Source organism: Erinaceus europaeus, chromosome 6 (genome assembly GCF_950295315.1).
Source record: "Erinaceus europaeus chromosome 6, mEriEur2.1, whole genome shotgun sequence".
NCBI lineage: Eukaryota > Metazoa > Chordata > Mammalia > Eulipotyphla > Erinaceidae > Erinaceus > Erinaceus europaeus.
This window is the reverse complement of record NC_080167.1, coordinates 964,719-978,602: the sequence shown is the minus strand read 5'-3', so window position 1 is coordinate 978,602 and position 13,884 is coordinate 964,719. Positions and strand designations below refer to the sequence as shown.

The 13,884-nt window shown below is 64.8% G+C and overlaps 1 protein-coding gene across 1 annotated transcript; it reads left to right on the top strand.

Annotated features, from left to right (window-relative positions):
• The first annotated feature begins 1,393 nt into the window (after window positions 1–1,393).
• Window positions 1,394–7,236, top strand: YWHAH (tyrosine 3-monooxygenase/tryptophan 5-monooxygenase activation protein eta). Its single transcript, XM_007529247.3, has 2 exons — window positions 1,394–1,552; window positions 6,388–7,236. The coding sequence occupies exons 1-2, from the start codon at window positions 1,466–1,468 to the stop codon at window positions 7,039–7,041; spliced, it is 741 nt and encodes a 246-aa protein (XP_007529309.1). The 5' UTR covers window positions 1,394–1,465; the 3' UTR covers window positions 7,042–7,236.
• The last annotated feature ends 6,648 nt before the right edge of the window (window positions 7,237–13,884 follow it).

Genomic DNA, 13,884 nt, shown 5'->3' with positions numbered 1-13,884 from the left:
AAGGACCCACGAGCGGCAGGGCCACAGCCTGGCCACGTAACTAACTGCCCCCACTGGGGGTGGTGCAGGGGCCCAAGGCTGGCTGTGGGTGGGGAGGGTCCCCAGGGTGAGGCCACCCTACAGAGACTCCTCAGCAGAGCTGGAGGGGGTCAGGGCAGGCCTGGGCGCTGCACTGGGGGGTGAGGGGGACAGGCTGGGGGCCAGGATGGGGTGGAGGGGTGAGGCTGGACACCCTGGTGCGCAGTGCCTTCCAGGAGGCTAGTCAAGGACGGGTGGCTCAGTGGGCAGCACGGGCCTTGCACGGGACCAGCTGCCACCCCCCAATAATGGCTGAGCATCGGCTTCCTGTCCAACATGGGGGCATCTCAACCCTGTGACCAGTTCCCTCCCTCTTTGGGGCAGCTCCCTAGAGCTGTTGGGGGTGCACCCGAGGGCCTGGCCGGGGAGTGGGTCCCAGTCCTGGGGGGGGGGGTGTCCTGCGGGTGGCCAGCTCTGCCGCCTTCCCATTGGCCCGCGGCCGCCGCAGCCTGATTGGCTGACTAGTCGCCATAGTAACCAGCCTGAGCAGCACTGGGTCACCCCCCCACCCAGGCTGCAGCTCGCACACCCCACCCCCTCCTCAGTCTGCACCCCTGCCCCCACCCCACCCCTTCCCTGTGCAGCTCAGGTGGCCCAAAGCCCGCAGGGCCAGACCCATGGCTGGGGGGGGGGGGGGGGTCCTGTGTCTGCAGCTGGCGGGCGTGTCAGGGGCCCAGGCTGCTTGGGGGTGGCCTCCGGGGTGCCCACTGCTTCTGGGGGCCGCTCGTGGCCAGACGCCGGCCGGGTACCAAGCTGGGGTGCAGGCTGGGCTCCTGCGATGCCCACTTCTCAGATGACCTGCCTCGTTCGTGGCTTCCTAGCCTGGCGGGCATCTCCATAGCCTGGCGGGCACACGGCGACCCCCTGGCCTGGCGGGCGGCTTCGTGCCCCTCCTGAGACCCTGGACGGCCCGCCGGCTGCAGCGGCCTCCCAGTCCCGCACTGTCCCTCCACTGGCCACGCCGAGCCGAGCCGCGAGCAGGCTGGGTGCTGCCCTCCCTCCCCAGGGGCAGAGGCCGGGGGCGCAGAGCTCGGGTGCTGGGGGCCGGGGCGGGGGTCCTCGGGGCGGCCAGCATGGGGGGCAGGTCCTGGGTGACGGCCCCGGTCTGCCCGGGCGCTGCCCCCACCTGCGGGGTCGCGGGGACCCTCGGGTTCCCTCCCAGGGGCCGGTGGGCGCGGTCTGCACCGGGGGTGGGGTCGTCCCCGGCCGGGCGCGGCTTCTGGATCCTGCCCGGGGCCGCGGCGCGCATGCGCGCTGGGCGGGGCGGCTATTTATAGCAGGTGACGTCAGCTAGAAATAGCCTGGCCTCTGCGCAGGCGCCGTGTGCTCCCGTCCCGGGTCCGAGCGGGCAGTGCGGGCGCGTGCGCGGGGCTCGAGCGACGGCGACATGGGGGACCGCGAGCAGCTGCTGCAGCGGGCGCGGCTGGCCGAGCAGGCGGAGCGCTACGACGACATGGCCGCGGCCATGAAGGCGGTGAGCCGGGCAGGGGGTGGGGGACACGCGGTGGGGACACGCAGTGGGGGACACGGGTGAGGACACGGAGACACGTGGTGGGGGACACGGGAACATGGGGTGGGGACACGCAGTGGGGGACACGGGTGAGGACACGGGGACACGTGGTGGGGGACACGGGAACATGGGGTGGGGACACGCAGTGGGGGACACAGGGTGGGGACACGCAGTGGGGGACATGGGGACACTGGTTGGGGGGACACGGTGAGGACACGGGGACACGTGGTGGGGGGCATGGGAACATGGGGTGGGGACACGGTGGGGGACACGGGGTGGGGACACGCAGTGGGGGACATGGGATCACTGGTTGGGACACGGTGAGGACACGGGGACACGTGGTGGGGACAAGGGGTGGGGGACACGGGGTGGGGACACGTGGTGGGGGACACAGGGCGGGCACAGAATGGGGGTGAGGTGGACCCAAAGGACCGGGGACACAGAGTGGGGGCACCCTGGGCTTTTGGGGCTGGTTGGCCCAAGGTGACGCCCAGGATCTGGGGACCAAGGTGGGCGTGGAGGTTGAGTGTGGGGCCCAGGACAGGGAGGGGTGTGGGGGTCTCGGAGACCCTGCGAAACAGCAGTGCAGACCCCGTTTATGGTGGGTGCTGGGGGAGGGTGGCTACAGGGGTGGAGAGGTGGGGGCGCTGTGGGTCTTGTGAGCCGCAGTTTCGTGGGGCTGAGATGTTGGGGGGCCGGGGGAGCCGGGCACGGAGGTTGGGGGTCCAGGGCTGGCCAGGGAGCTGGGCACGGAGGGCGGGGTGAGGGCGGGGGTCCAGGGCTGGGCAGGGGGCCGGGCACGGAGGTCAGGTGAGGGCGGGGGTCCAGGGCTGGGCACGGAGGTCGGGGTGAGGGCGGGGGTCCAGGGCTGGGCACGGAGGTCGGGGTGAGGGCGGGGGTCCAGGGCTGGGCACGGAGGGCTGGGCACAGAGGTCGGGGTGAGGGCGGGGGTCCAGGGCTGGGCAGGGGGCCGGGCACGGAGGTCGGGGTGAGGGCGGGGGTCCAGGGCTGGCCAGGGGGCTGGGCTGTCCTGAATTGGGGTTACAGGGTGGAGTGGGGGAGGGATTTACAGTCTGGAGTCGGGTGGGGTTCAGGCATCCCGGAGGACAGGTGGGGCTGGGGACAGACCGGTGGGGAGTCTGGGCCCCCAGGGGAGTGGGGGGCGGTCCGGGGCTCAGGAAGGGGAGTCTCGTGGACTTGGGCCCTGGGCCCGGGGTGCCAGTGGGGGTGTCTGCCAGTGGGCTGGGGGAGCCCCAGGAGCCTGCCGCAGCCCCTCCCCCTCGGCCTTCTGCAGACTTGGGCTCAGCCCTCACCTGGGTCGGTGCCTCCCCTGCCCGCGGCCTGTGATCCTGGGAGGGGCCTGTTTTGGGTGTGGGTGCTCCCCTGCCCTCCCTCCAGAGCATCCCTGCTGTCTGGGTCCAGGTGACGGCGTGCTGGTGCCCGTGCAGCCTGGAGCCCCGAGGCCGTGGGGGGGGGCCGCGCCCCTGCAGCGTCAGCCACCTGAGACCCTCCCTTCAGGCCTTTGCGACTTCTTCTCTGAGGTCTGTTCACTTTAGTCTCACTTGAGACAGAGCGAGGGTTTCACTGAGAGACAGAGAGAGACAGAGGTGGTGGCCCCACTCTGCCCCGGGGACCAGAGCCCGAGGAGCACCTCCTGCACCCCACCTTTGTCCCTGTGCTGATGTCACTCGGCCTGTCACTCTGCCCCTCAGGAGGAGGCCCGGGGGGCGGTCTCAGGAGCAGGATGCCTGAGAGGCCCCCCTGCCTTGATTTTCTCTAGCACTGCCAGGCATCAAACGGGACCTCGCGCTTGAGAGCCCCAAGCTTTACCACTGCGCCCCCTCCCTGACCACAGAGTATCCGCCTTGATTTTCTTTGCCACCTCTGTCCCCACCAGGCCACGCTAGACCAGGCCTCTGCTGTGGCCTCCCTGGCACGTCCGCACGGCCCCTCCTCACTGGGGCTGGGCTCCGGGCCTATGAGGGTGGGTGATGGAGGTGGCAGAGGGCTGCATCCTAGGGCGGGGAACAGGGCTGAGCTTTGGGAGGAGCCTCTGCTCTGTGGCCCTCGGTCCAGCCCAGCCACGGCCAGCGCTTGTCACAGCGACCACGGCACCCGAGTCTGCAGTGAGTGCCTGGCCCCCTGCTCGCGGCAGACGGGACACGGGGAGGGCCTCATTCCCGAGGACGCGCTCAGCCTCACCTGCTCTGGGTGTATTCTGGGACTGTCACCCTGCCTGAGGTCAGGGAGGCCCCTCCAGGCCCTGGGGCAGGACCGAGGCGTCCGCTCCTCTCATTCTCTGGGGGTCACTGTGCTTTCTCTGCTCTGCGCTGACTGAGGGCGGGATTCAAACCCCTGTCTCTCTCTCACACACACACAGTGTCACCGGCACTCTTTCTGATCACACGTGAAGACAAGTCGGGGGCTAGTGTTGGTGCACCAGGTTGAGTGCACGTCCTAGTATGAGCAAGGCCTCGCATGAGGACCTGGGTTCAAGGCCCCGCTCCCCACCTGCAGGGGAGAAGCTTCACGAGTGGTGAAGCAGGGCTGCCAGGGGTCTCTCTTCCTATTTCCTGCTTCCCTCTCAATTTTTGGATTTCTCTATCCAATAAACAAAGATAATAAAAAAAAAAATCTTTAAGGGGGATGGGCAGTGGCTCATCCGGTGAAGCGCAAGGACCTGCACGAGGACCTGGGTTCGAGCTCCCGGCTCCCCACCTGCAGGGGAGAAGCTTCACAGGCGGGGAAGCAGGTCTGCAGGTGTCTGTCTTTCTCTTCTCCTCTCTGTCTTCCCCTCTTCTCTCCACTTTTCTGTCCTGTCCAGTAAAATGTAAAAAATGGCCAGTATCTGTGGATTCAGTGCCGGCACCAGGCCCTCAGCCCCCAGCAGTAACCCTGGAGGCAAAAAAAAAAATAGAAGAAAAATAGAAATCTCTCTTCTTTTTGGAGAGTCAAGGCATCACATGCACACACACACACTGTTTCACTGCTCCTGGCAACTGTTTTTACTCTGATGGAGAGACAGGGAGAGACTGCAGCCCCCCACGGCAAGGCCTGCACTCTGCCAGTGAGCTCAGATTTTCAAAGGCCTCTGCAAGGTTCCTCCAGGGAGCCTCAGCAGCTCACGCTGAAGTTATCTGTGAGGGGCCTTCTGCCCCAGGTGGGCACAGCCCGAGGGTCCCGCTGGTGTGGACGGGTGCAGGGGTGCTTGTGAGATGGGCGCCAGCGGGTGGGTGGATCTGAGGGTGCCTGCAGGTGTGTTGGGAGGTCTGGGTGCTGGGATGGTGGGCGTCCTCCTGCCCACCGGGGTGTCTGCTGAGAGGGGCGGCATCTAGCCCCGGGTCCCGGCCTGTCAGACGCAGCGGAGGTCTCCCCACAGCCCACCCAGCATCTTCTGTCCACCGCCCCTGCAGACCCCACGACCCAGGGACTGGGCTGGCGGGCCGTGTCCCTTGGATGTCTGAGCCCGTGTGCACGGGGGGCCTCCTGCTTGCAAGCCCAGTGCTCTGCCGCTGCACTGCCCCCAGTCCTTGCTAGCAGACCCGGAGGCCAGACTGAGCACCCCGTGGGCCCCCAGGCTGCTGAACTGTCCCTAGGTGGGTGGGGCGCTGGAGGCCGGAGCCCCCTCCCTGGCAGCCTGGCCAGGGCTCTGCGGCCAAGCTCCTGTCAGTCACCTCAGCTGACGTGACTCAGCCCGACTGGCCGGGGACCAGCTGACCGTCACGGACACTGAGCGCCGGGGACGGGCTCCTTCCCGGCACTGCCCGGCGGCCTGTGGACGCGCCAGGCTCCCCCGCCCCCACCCAGGCCTCCTGGTCCCATCGCCAGGCGGCCTCTGCCGCTCAGGGAAAACGGGTGCTGGCTAGGTTGCCCTGCGTCCTGCGTGATGCCCGTGTGCTCAGCTGTGCCCCACTCCGGGCAGAGCACTGAGCCCACGCACGACCCCTTGCTCACAGCCTGAGCATGAAGGTGCCCGCTGGCCCTGGGGGCTGCATGGTGTCTCCCTGGGGCTCAGCCTCTGCCGCTCTGGGTGGGAGGGTCTGGACAGGCCGAGCTGGCCGTGGGGCACTGTGTGGAGGGGCCGGGCCATGGTGTCTCCAGAGGAGGGGCTGTCTGAGCTGGGCAGGCGGCTTCTGCGGCCTGGGGGGCGCTGGGGGCTGCACCAGCCATGCCTGGCACCTCATTAAAGCTGCTTCCCGGGTCCCTTTTTTTTAATTTTTAAAAAGATTTTGTTTATTTATTAATGAGATAGGAGGAGAGAGAAAGAACCAGACATCACTCTGGCACATGTGCTGCCAGGGATCGAACTCAGGACCTCACGCTTGAGAGTCCAAAGCCCTATCCACTGCACCACCTCCCAGACCACCCAAGTTCCTTCTTAAAAAAGTTATTTGTTGGCTAGAGACAGAGACATTGAGAGGGAAAAGGGACATGGCAGGGGTCGGGGAGAGACACCTGCAGCCCTGCTTCACCGCTTGCGAAACTTCCCCCCTGCAGGTGGAGAGTGAGGGCTTGAACCTGTGTCCTTGTGCCCTGTGACGTGCGCTCACGCAGGTGTGCCAACACCCCCACCCCCTTTTTTCTTTTTTAATGTGTCGATTTACTTTCCAGAGACGCCGAGCCCAGGGCTTTGCTCGGTCCCGGCCCCTTGCCGGGCCTCAGGCCTGCAACTCTGGTACCCAGAGCGCCCGCCCCACCCGCGGGCCCCGTGCGCCCCCCCCATCCCGCCCGCCGGCCCCGGGACTGGAGGTGGGGGACCCCAGAGGTGGGTGCCCGGCGCTGACCTCTCGGCCTTGCAGGTGACGGAGCTCAGCGAGCCTCTGTCCAGCGAGGACCGCAACCTGCTGTCCGTGGCCTACAAGAACGTGGTGGGCGCGCGGCGGTCCTCCTGGAGGGTCGTCAGCAGCATCGAGCAGAAGACCACGGCGGACGGCAGCGAGAAGAGGCTGGAGAGGGTGAAGGCCTACCGCGAGAAGATCGAGAGGGAGCTGGAGGCCGTGTGCGGCGACGTGCTGGGGCTGCTGGACAGCTTCCTCATCAGGGGCTGCGGCGACTTCCAGTACGAGAGCAAGGTGTTCTACCTCAAGATGAAGGGCGACTACTACCGCTACCTGGCCGAGGTGGCCGCCGGCGACAAGAAGGGCGGCGTGGTGGAGGCCTCGGAGGCCGCCTACAAGGAGGCCTTTGACATCAGCAAGGAGCACATGCAGCCCACCCACCCCATCCGCCTGGGCCTGGCGCTCAACTTCTCCGTCTTCTACTACGAGATCCAGAATGCGCCCGAGCAGGCCTGCCTCCTGGCCAAGCAGGCCTTCGACGACGCCATCGCCGAGCTGGACACGCTGAATGAGGACTCCTACAAGGACTCCACCCTCATCATGCAGCTGCTCCGGGACAACCTCACGCTCTGGACCAGCGACCAGCAGGACGAGGACGTGGGGGAGGGTGACTGACGGGCGCGGCCCTCGGAGGAGAAGCGGCATTCCTGTGCATGCAGAAGGGGAGCCCGCCCGCCCCGTCCCGGCACCGGGGGACGCACCCCACCTGCTTGGGCAGTGGGCCCGGCTCTGGTGTGTAGTCGCCGTGTCCTCCCTGAGTTATGAGTGCAGACCCCATCTATGCGTCTAAAGCACTGAGCTGTGACCCACCGGCTGCTTCTCTCTGTCTCCGTCGCGCCGGTCCTGGTCCTGACCATCAGGGCTGTGCTCCGTGACCCCGTCTCTTGTCCTCTTGTCAGCCCCGTGGGCACGGCCCCGGCTTGGCGTGCGGGCTGCTGGGTCAGTGACCCCACCCTGGGGAGCCCCTGCCGGGGTCTGGGCGTTTCTTCCCTCGGGGGCTTGCAGCCTCGGATGCCGGGCCCGGGGGCCGGGGTGTGGCCCTTCCCACTCCGGTGCCTGTGCCGGGATGGGGCAGAGGGAAGAGGGGGTGCCGGTTGCCCGTCTCCCGCTCCTTGCTTTGTCCCCAGATTGGTGCTGGCACAGCCGTGAGCCCACACGGGTCACTGGGCTCTGTGCCCCCGCTGCCACCTAGCTCCTCAGCCTGGCCTGGGGGTGGGCCCAGGACCCTGCCTGCCCTGAGAGGCTGTGCTGGGGTACAGGGCTCTGCTGGGCACGTCCGTGGGCCCCGGAGGGAGGCGTGAGCCCCTGGCCCTGGGCCCGGCGTCCTCATCTTCGCTGCCCTCAGCCTGGGACTCGGGCACCTCCCACACCAGGCCCATCTCCTGGGTGAGCCTGTCCCCACTGGGCACAGGGTGGCCTGGGAACCCTCAGCCCGAGCCCTGCGGGGGTCTGCACAGCCAGGCTGTCAGGAGCTGTGGTCACCGGGGGTGGGGGGTCGCCAAACGCTATCGGACGGAACCAGAGCGTCGTTCTGGTACAGTGCCAGAATCGAACCCAGGGCCGCGTGGCTTCCTGTGTTCTGGTGCTGGAACGTGCTTTGAGCCCCAGGGCTCAGTCAGCGCCCTCCAGTCCTAGGAGGGCAGGGATGCAGCCATGATGGAGTCTCTGAGGCCCCGGGGGTGGGGGCGGCCTGGACCCCAGGGCTTTGAAGCTGGTGAGGAAGTGGGTCACCTGGTGCCGCACAGGGAGCCCGAGATGGAGACCCAGGGGGTGAGCGGGGCCTGTCTGGGGCGCAGAGGCCGGACGGGGCTGACACAGCCAAGCTGGCCAGGGCGGTCGGGGTTTGTGGGCGCAGCTCGGACCCAGCTCGACGGGGACACGTGGGTGTCCTGTCCGGCCCCTGGCGTTTGGCTGGAGGGTCCCCACAGTTGCAGGTGGGCGCTGCTTCCAGCCGTGGCCAGGGCTGGACAGAGCGGAGTCCTCTGTGACAGGTTCCGGGTGGGTGAAGGGCGCCCCGTGAGGGCAGAGCTGAGGCGGGCTGCCCGGGCAGGGTGGCGGTGGGTGGAGCAGGACCTGCCAGTGCGAGGCCCCGGGCTCCATCCTGCACCCCATGTTGGCGTCCACCCCGCTCTAGTCCTCGTGGCTGGCTGACCCACTTCCCTGATGCCCTGCCTCCTCCTGGGCTTTGCATCCTGTCTGGAGAGAAGGTTCTGCAAGTTGTGGCCCTGCCCGTCCTCTACATCCGCCTGGGTCCCTCTCCTGGGCAGAGCGGGGCCCCGGGGTGTCACCCAGAGCCACACAAACCCAGCTCCTCCAGATGCAGAGTCCCAGCTGCCTCCCTCCCCCACACGAGAGGGGCGTGGGGGTGGGATCACACCGGGGAAGGGACTGCCAGACAGACAGACAGGCAGGCTTGTCACTGGGCTCGCAGTGGCAGCTTGGGAAATTCCCCGTGATGATGGGGGAAGCGTGGGTCTGGTGTCAGGAGCCCAGCGCACCCCCACCCCTCACACGCTGGGCTCCGAGATCATCAGGTGATGGACCCTGGCCCTCGAGCCTACCTACCGGCCTGGCGCCCTCTGGCTGCTTCCCGCGGCCCCTCCTCCCGGGCCTTTCTCCTCTGTCCTCCCTCCCAGTCTGTCCCTTCTGCATCTGCCCCTCACTCTCCTGACCACCCCTGGTGCCGCTGACGGTTACCAAGGCAACCGTCTCCTGGAAGTGGTGCCACTCATCTCCTAGGTGACAGTTTCCAGGGCAGTGACGGCACCCAGTCACCATGGCAACCCTGGAGGACGGTTCTGCGTCTGGGGAGCTCCCTGCAGGCTCATCTCACACACAGACTGAGAAACCGGAGCCCGGAAGGTTCTGGAGGTTGTCCAAGTCCACTGACCCTGCTGCTGGACCCTCTTCACTTCCTGGAGAGGGGGGATGGATGGAGCAGGCGGTCTGCACCCTCCCGGATGGGATGCTGACCTGGGCGTCCCCACTGGAACTGCCTCCTGTCAGAGGCCCCACTGGCCTTTGGGGCTCCACCAGGGGCAGGTGTCGGGGAGGAGGGGCTGGTAGGATCTCCTCCTCAGTTTCCCCTCTGTCAAGTGGGCCAGTGCCAGCGCCCCCTCCCAGCCCCCTGGGATGACCGGAGCTCCTGGAGAGGAGAGGGGTCCTCTGCCACGTGGTGTGGATGGGGCCCAGGGGCCCAGCAACTGAGAACAGGCTGCAGGGGGTGTGGGTGTGGGTGGAGGGGGCCGGGGCAGGACGGGTGGTTGGGGGACGGGCTGCCCCCTCACCGGCTGGCCAGGGTGCCTGCCTGGTGCCTCCTAGTCCCTCGGCTGTCTCAGGCCCCTGGGGAGCATTGCAGGGGGACCCTGGGAAGATACCTGGTCCCGGGAGGGGAGAGGAGGGGAGGGAGGCCCTCGGCCTGCACCCCGGTGTGAGAGCACGGCTGATAGCAGCCCCACTCGGTGCAGGTTTGGGGGCCCAGTAGGAGCATCCGGGGCTTGGGTGAGGGTCTCAGGTTCAAGCTCAGCTCCGTGGCAGCCAGAGCTGAGCTGCTTTCTGTGAGAGGAAGAAGCAAGAAGCAAATAACGGGGGGGGGGGGGGGGGACTGGGACTGCATACAGCCTGCACACATGGTGCTCACACATGCACGGACACACGGTCGCACACGCTGCCCTGCCAGCAGCCGGGGCTCAGCTGAGGGGCAGCAGAGCTGAGACTGAGAAGAGAGGCAGGTGGGCGGCCAGGTGTGTGCGGCACGCTGTCCCAGGCCCAGGGGCTTGGTGGGGTCTGCCCTTCCTGGGTGGGTTTGCCCAGCACCCTGGGGGGCGGGTGGGGGTGTGCTTCTGCCCCTCAAGCTGCAGTTGGGAGACCGCCCCTGCCCTCCGCCTGGCCTCTGCCCCCTGGCCTCTGTCCCCTGGCCTCTGTTCCCTGGCCTCTGTCCCCTGGCCTCTGTCCCCTGGCCTCTGCCCCCTGGCCTCTGTCCCCTGGCTTCTGCCCCCAGGCCTCTGCCCCCTGGCCTCTGTCCCCTGGCCTCTGTTCCCTGGCCTCTGCCCCCTGGCCTCTGTCCCCTGGCTTCTGCCCCCTGGCCTCTGCCCCCAGGCCTCTGCCCCCTGGCCTCAGTCTCCTGGCCTCTGCCCCCTGGCCTCTGTCCCCTGGCCTCTGTCCCCTGGCCTCTGCCCCCTGGCCTCTGTCCCCTGGTCTCTGCCCCCTGGCCTCTGTCCCCTGGCCTCTGCCCCCTGGCCTCTGCCTGGCCTCCAGCCCTGGGCCCCTCCCTCGGGCGAGGACGTGCAGGCAGCGGCCCTTCCAGCCTCTGCTGCCACCTAGCGACGCTCAGCGGTTCTGCAGGCGCTGGCTCGCAGCCTTACAAGGAAGGAGCGGGGGCGGTGGGCGGGGCGTGACACACTGGGCGGGGCCCCGGGGCGTGACGTAGCGGGGCGCTGCCGGATCAGTGAGCATTGGGGGCGTGTCCGGGGCGGGGCGAGGTGGGTTCGGGGGCGGGGCCTGTGCGGCCCTGGCCGGTGGGTGCGGCTCCCGCCCTCATCCCCTCTGCTCTGAGGCTCCACGCCCACGCGAGTCTGCATGTCAGATGCAACCTGGCTTTCTTGCTGCCGCCAGTCTCGCGTTCTGGGGTTCGCTGCCTGCGTGACAAATCCACAGCTCCTCCTGGCACTCTTCCTTTTTATTTTTGGTTGTTCTTTTTAAAGAATTGCATTATTGGGGGGCCGGGCGGTGGCACAGCGGATTAAGCGCACGTGGCGCAAAGCACAAGGACCGGTGTAGGGATCCCGGTTCGAGCCCCGGCTCCCCACCTGCAGGGGAGTCGCTTCACAGGCGGTGAAGCAGGTCTGCAGGTGTCTGTCTTTCTCTCCCCCTCTCTGTCTTCCCCTCCTCTCTCCAGTTCTCTCTGTCCTATCCAACAACGAACAACGTCAACAATGACAATAATAATAACCACAACGAGGCTACAACAACAAGGGCAACAAAAGGGGGGAAAAATGGCCTCCAGGAGCAGTGGATTCATGGTGCAGGCACCGAGCCCAGCAATAACCCTGGAGGAAAAAAAATTGCATTATTGGATAGAGACAGAGAAATCGAGAGAGGAGAGGGAGATAGAGAGGGACAGAGAGACACCTGCAGCTCTGCTTCACCACTCTTGAAGCTTCCCCCTGCAGGTGGGGTAATGTCCTTTCTTTTGCCGACAGAGACAGAGTTGAGGGGGAGGGCGCTGCCCGACAGCTTGGGAGGCCTCCGCTGTGCAGGTGGGGAACAGGGGTTGAACCTGGGTCCTTCTGCACTGTAATGTGCTTTATTTTAAGTGTCAGGTAGACACAGAGAGATGGAAAGAGACACTCCGCAGCACCAGGACTGCATGGCTCTCTGTGGGTCTGGGGTTCTGGTCGGGGTCCTCGCGTCTGCCCCCTACACAAATCTTTTTTCTTTAGATATTTATTTATTTATTTATTTATGTATTCCCTTTTGTTGCCCTTGTTATTTTATTGTTGTGGTTATTATTATTGTTGTTGATGTCATTGTTGGATAGGACAAAGAGAAATGGAGAGAGGAGGGGAAGACAGGGGGAGAGAAAGACAGACACCTGCAGACCTGCTTCACCACCTTGAAGCGAATCCCCTGCAGGTGGGGAGCTGGGGGCTCGAACTGGGATCCTTACGCCGGCCGGTCCTTGTGCTTTGTGCCACCTGCGCTTAACCTGCTGCATTACCACCCGACTCCCTACACAAATCTTTTTAAAAACAGGAATGTAGAGCACTCCATTAATGACTTTTTAAAAATTGAATAAGACAGAAAGAATTTGAGAGGGGTAAGTGAGATAGAGATAGAGAAAGACAGACACTTCACTTCTTGTGAAGCAACCTCCCCCCCCCCTGCAGGTGGAGAGCCGGAGGCTTGAACTGGGAACCTTACGCTGGTCATGTGTCATGTGCCCTTAACCCACTGTGCCACCACCTGGCTCCTCATTTATGACTTTAATGCTGATCAACTGTGAAGTGCTGATGTCTTGGATATTTGTGTCCAAACACGTTTCATCTCTTTCTCTCTTTAAGATTTTATTTATTTGGGACTTGGGTGGTAGCACAGCGGGTTAAGCGCACGTGGCGCAAAGCACAAGGATTGGCTTAAGGATCCCAGTTCAAGCCCCCGGCTCCCCACCTGCAGGGGAGTCGCTTCACAGGCGGTGAAGCAGGTCTGCAGGTGTCTGTGTGTCTCTCCCCTCTGTCTTCCCCTCCTCTCTCCATTTCTCTCTGTCCTATCCAACAATGGCATCAATAATAACTACGACAATAAAAACACACAAGGGCAACAAAAAGGAATAAATAGATATTAAAAAAGATTTTATTTATTAATAAGAAAGATAGGAGAAAAGAGAAAAAAAAAACAGACATCACTCTGATACATGTGCTGCTGGGGATTGTACTCAGGACTTCATGCTTGAGAGTCCAAAGCTTTATCACTGCGCCACCTCCCGGACCACTTCATCTCTCTCTCTCTCTCTCTCTTTTTTTTCCCTCCAGGGTTATTGCTGGGCTCGGTGCCTGCACCATGAATCCACTGCTCCTGGAGGCCATTTTTCCCCCTTTTGTTGCCCTTGTTGTTGCAGCCTCATTGTGGTTATTATTATTGCCATTGTTGATGTTGTTCATTGTTGGATAGGACAGAGAGAAATGGAGAGGAGGAGGGAAGACAGACAGGGGGAGAGAAAGACAGACACCTGCAGACCTACTTCACCGCCTGTGAAGCGACTCCCCTGCAGGTGGGGAGCCGGGGGCTCGAATCGGGATCTTTACGCCGGTCCCTGCGCTTTGCACCACGTGCGCTTAACCCGCTGCGCCACCGCCCGGCCCCCTTCATCTCTCTTTTACCATCCCACTGGAACCGCTCAGCTAGGGGGCTGAACCTGTGATGTGCGTCAGTGCTTGTGCCAAGGCTGGCAGAGAGGGCAAGAGGACCTCAACTGCTGTGGGCACCAGGGGGCAGCAGAGGCCAGGACACGGCAGGTTACCTCACTTGGCATCTCCCATCAAGTCCCGTGCAGGCAGGCGGGCATCTGCAGTGTCCTTCAGGGGGCAGTCGGAGGCAGCACCAAGCACTTCTGAAGTGCTGCCTCTCGGATGCCGAGTCCTCCACCCTCTCTCACCTGATGACACCCTGGCTCGTGAGGGCTTCTCTGAAGCCACCGTGTAGGCCCCCGACTCCACGCCAAGGTGCTTGCAACACCCTGTTCTGGGGTGCTTAGGCGAGAGGAGAGACACTGGGTGGCTGTGGCTTGCTGGAGGGAGACCAAGAGGGGGGACGCCTCAGGACCTGCTGTGCAGGGTGCTCCCATGTGGGGGCCAGGCTTCTGGGGAGCAGCTAGGGTCTGCAGGGGAGCACCTGGGGTCTGCAGGGGAGCATCTGGGGTCTGCAGGGAGCACCTGGGGTCTGCAGGGAGCACCTGGGGTC

Excerpts from the sequence above, each read along its gene's own strand:
- YWHAH (XM_007529247.3), top strand. The coding sequence starts at position 1,466 with ATGGGGGACCGCGAGCAGCTGCTGCAGCGGGCGCGGCTGGCCGAGCAG. Across the intron at positions 1,553-6,387 it reads TGGCCGCGGCCATGAAGGCG|GTGACGGAGCTCAGCGAGCC; the intron begins GTGAGCCGGGCA and ends TCGGCCTTGCAG.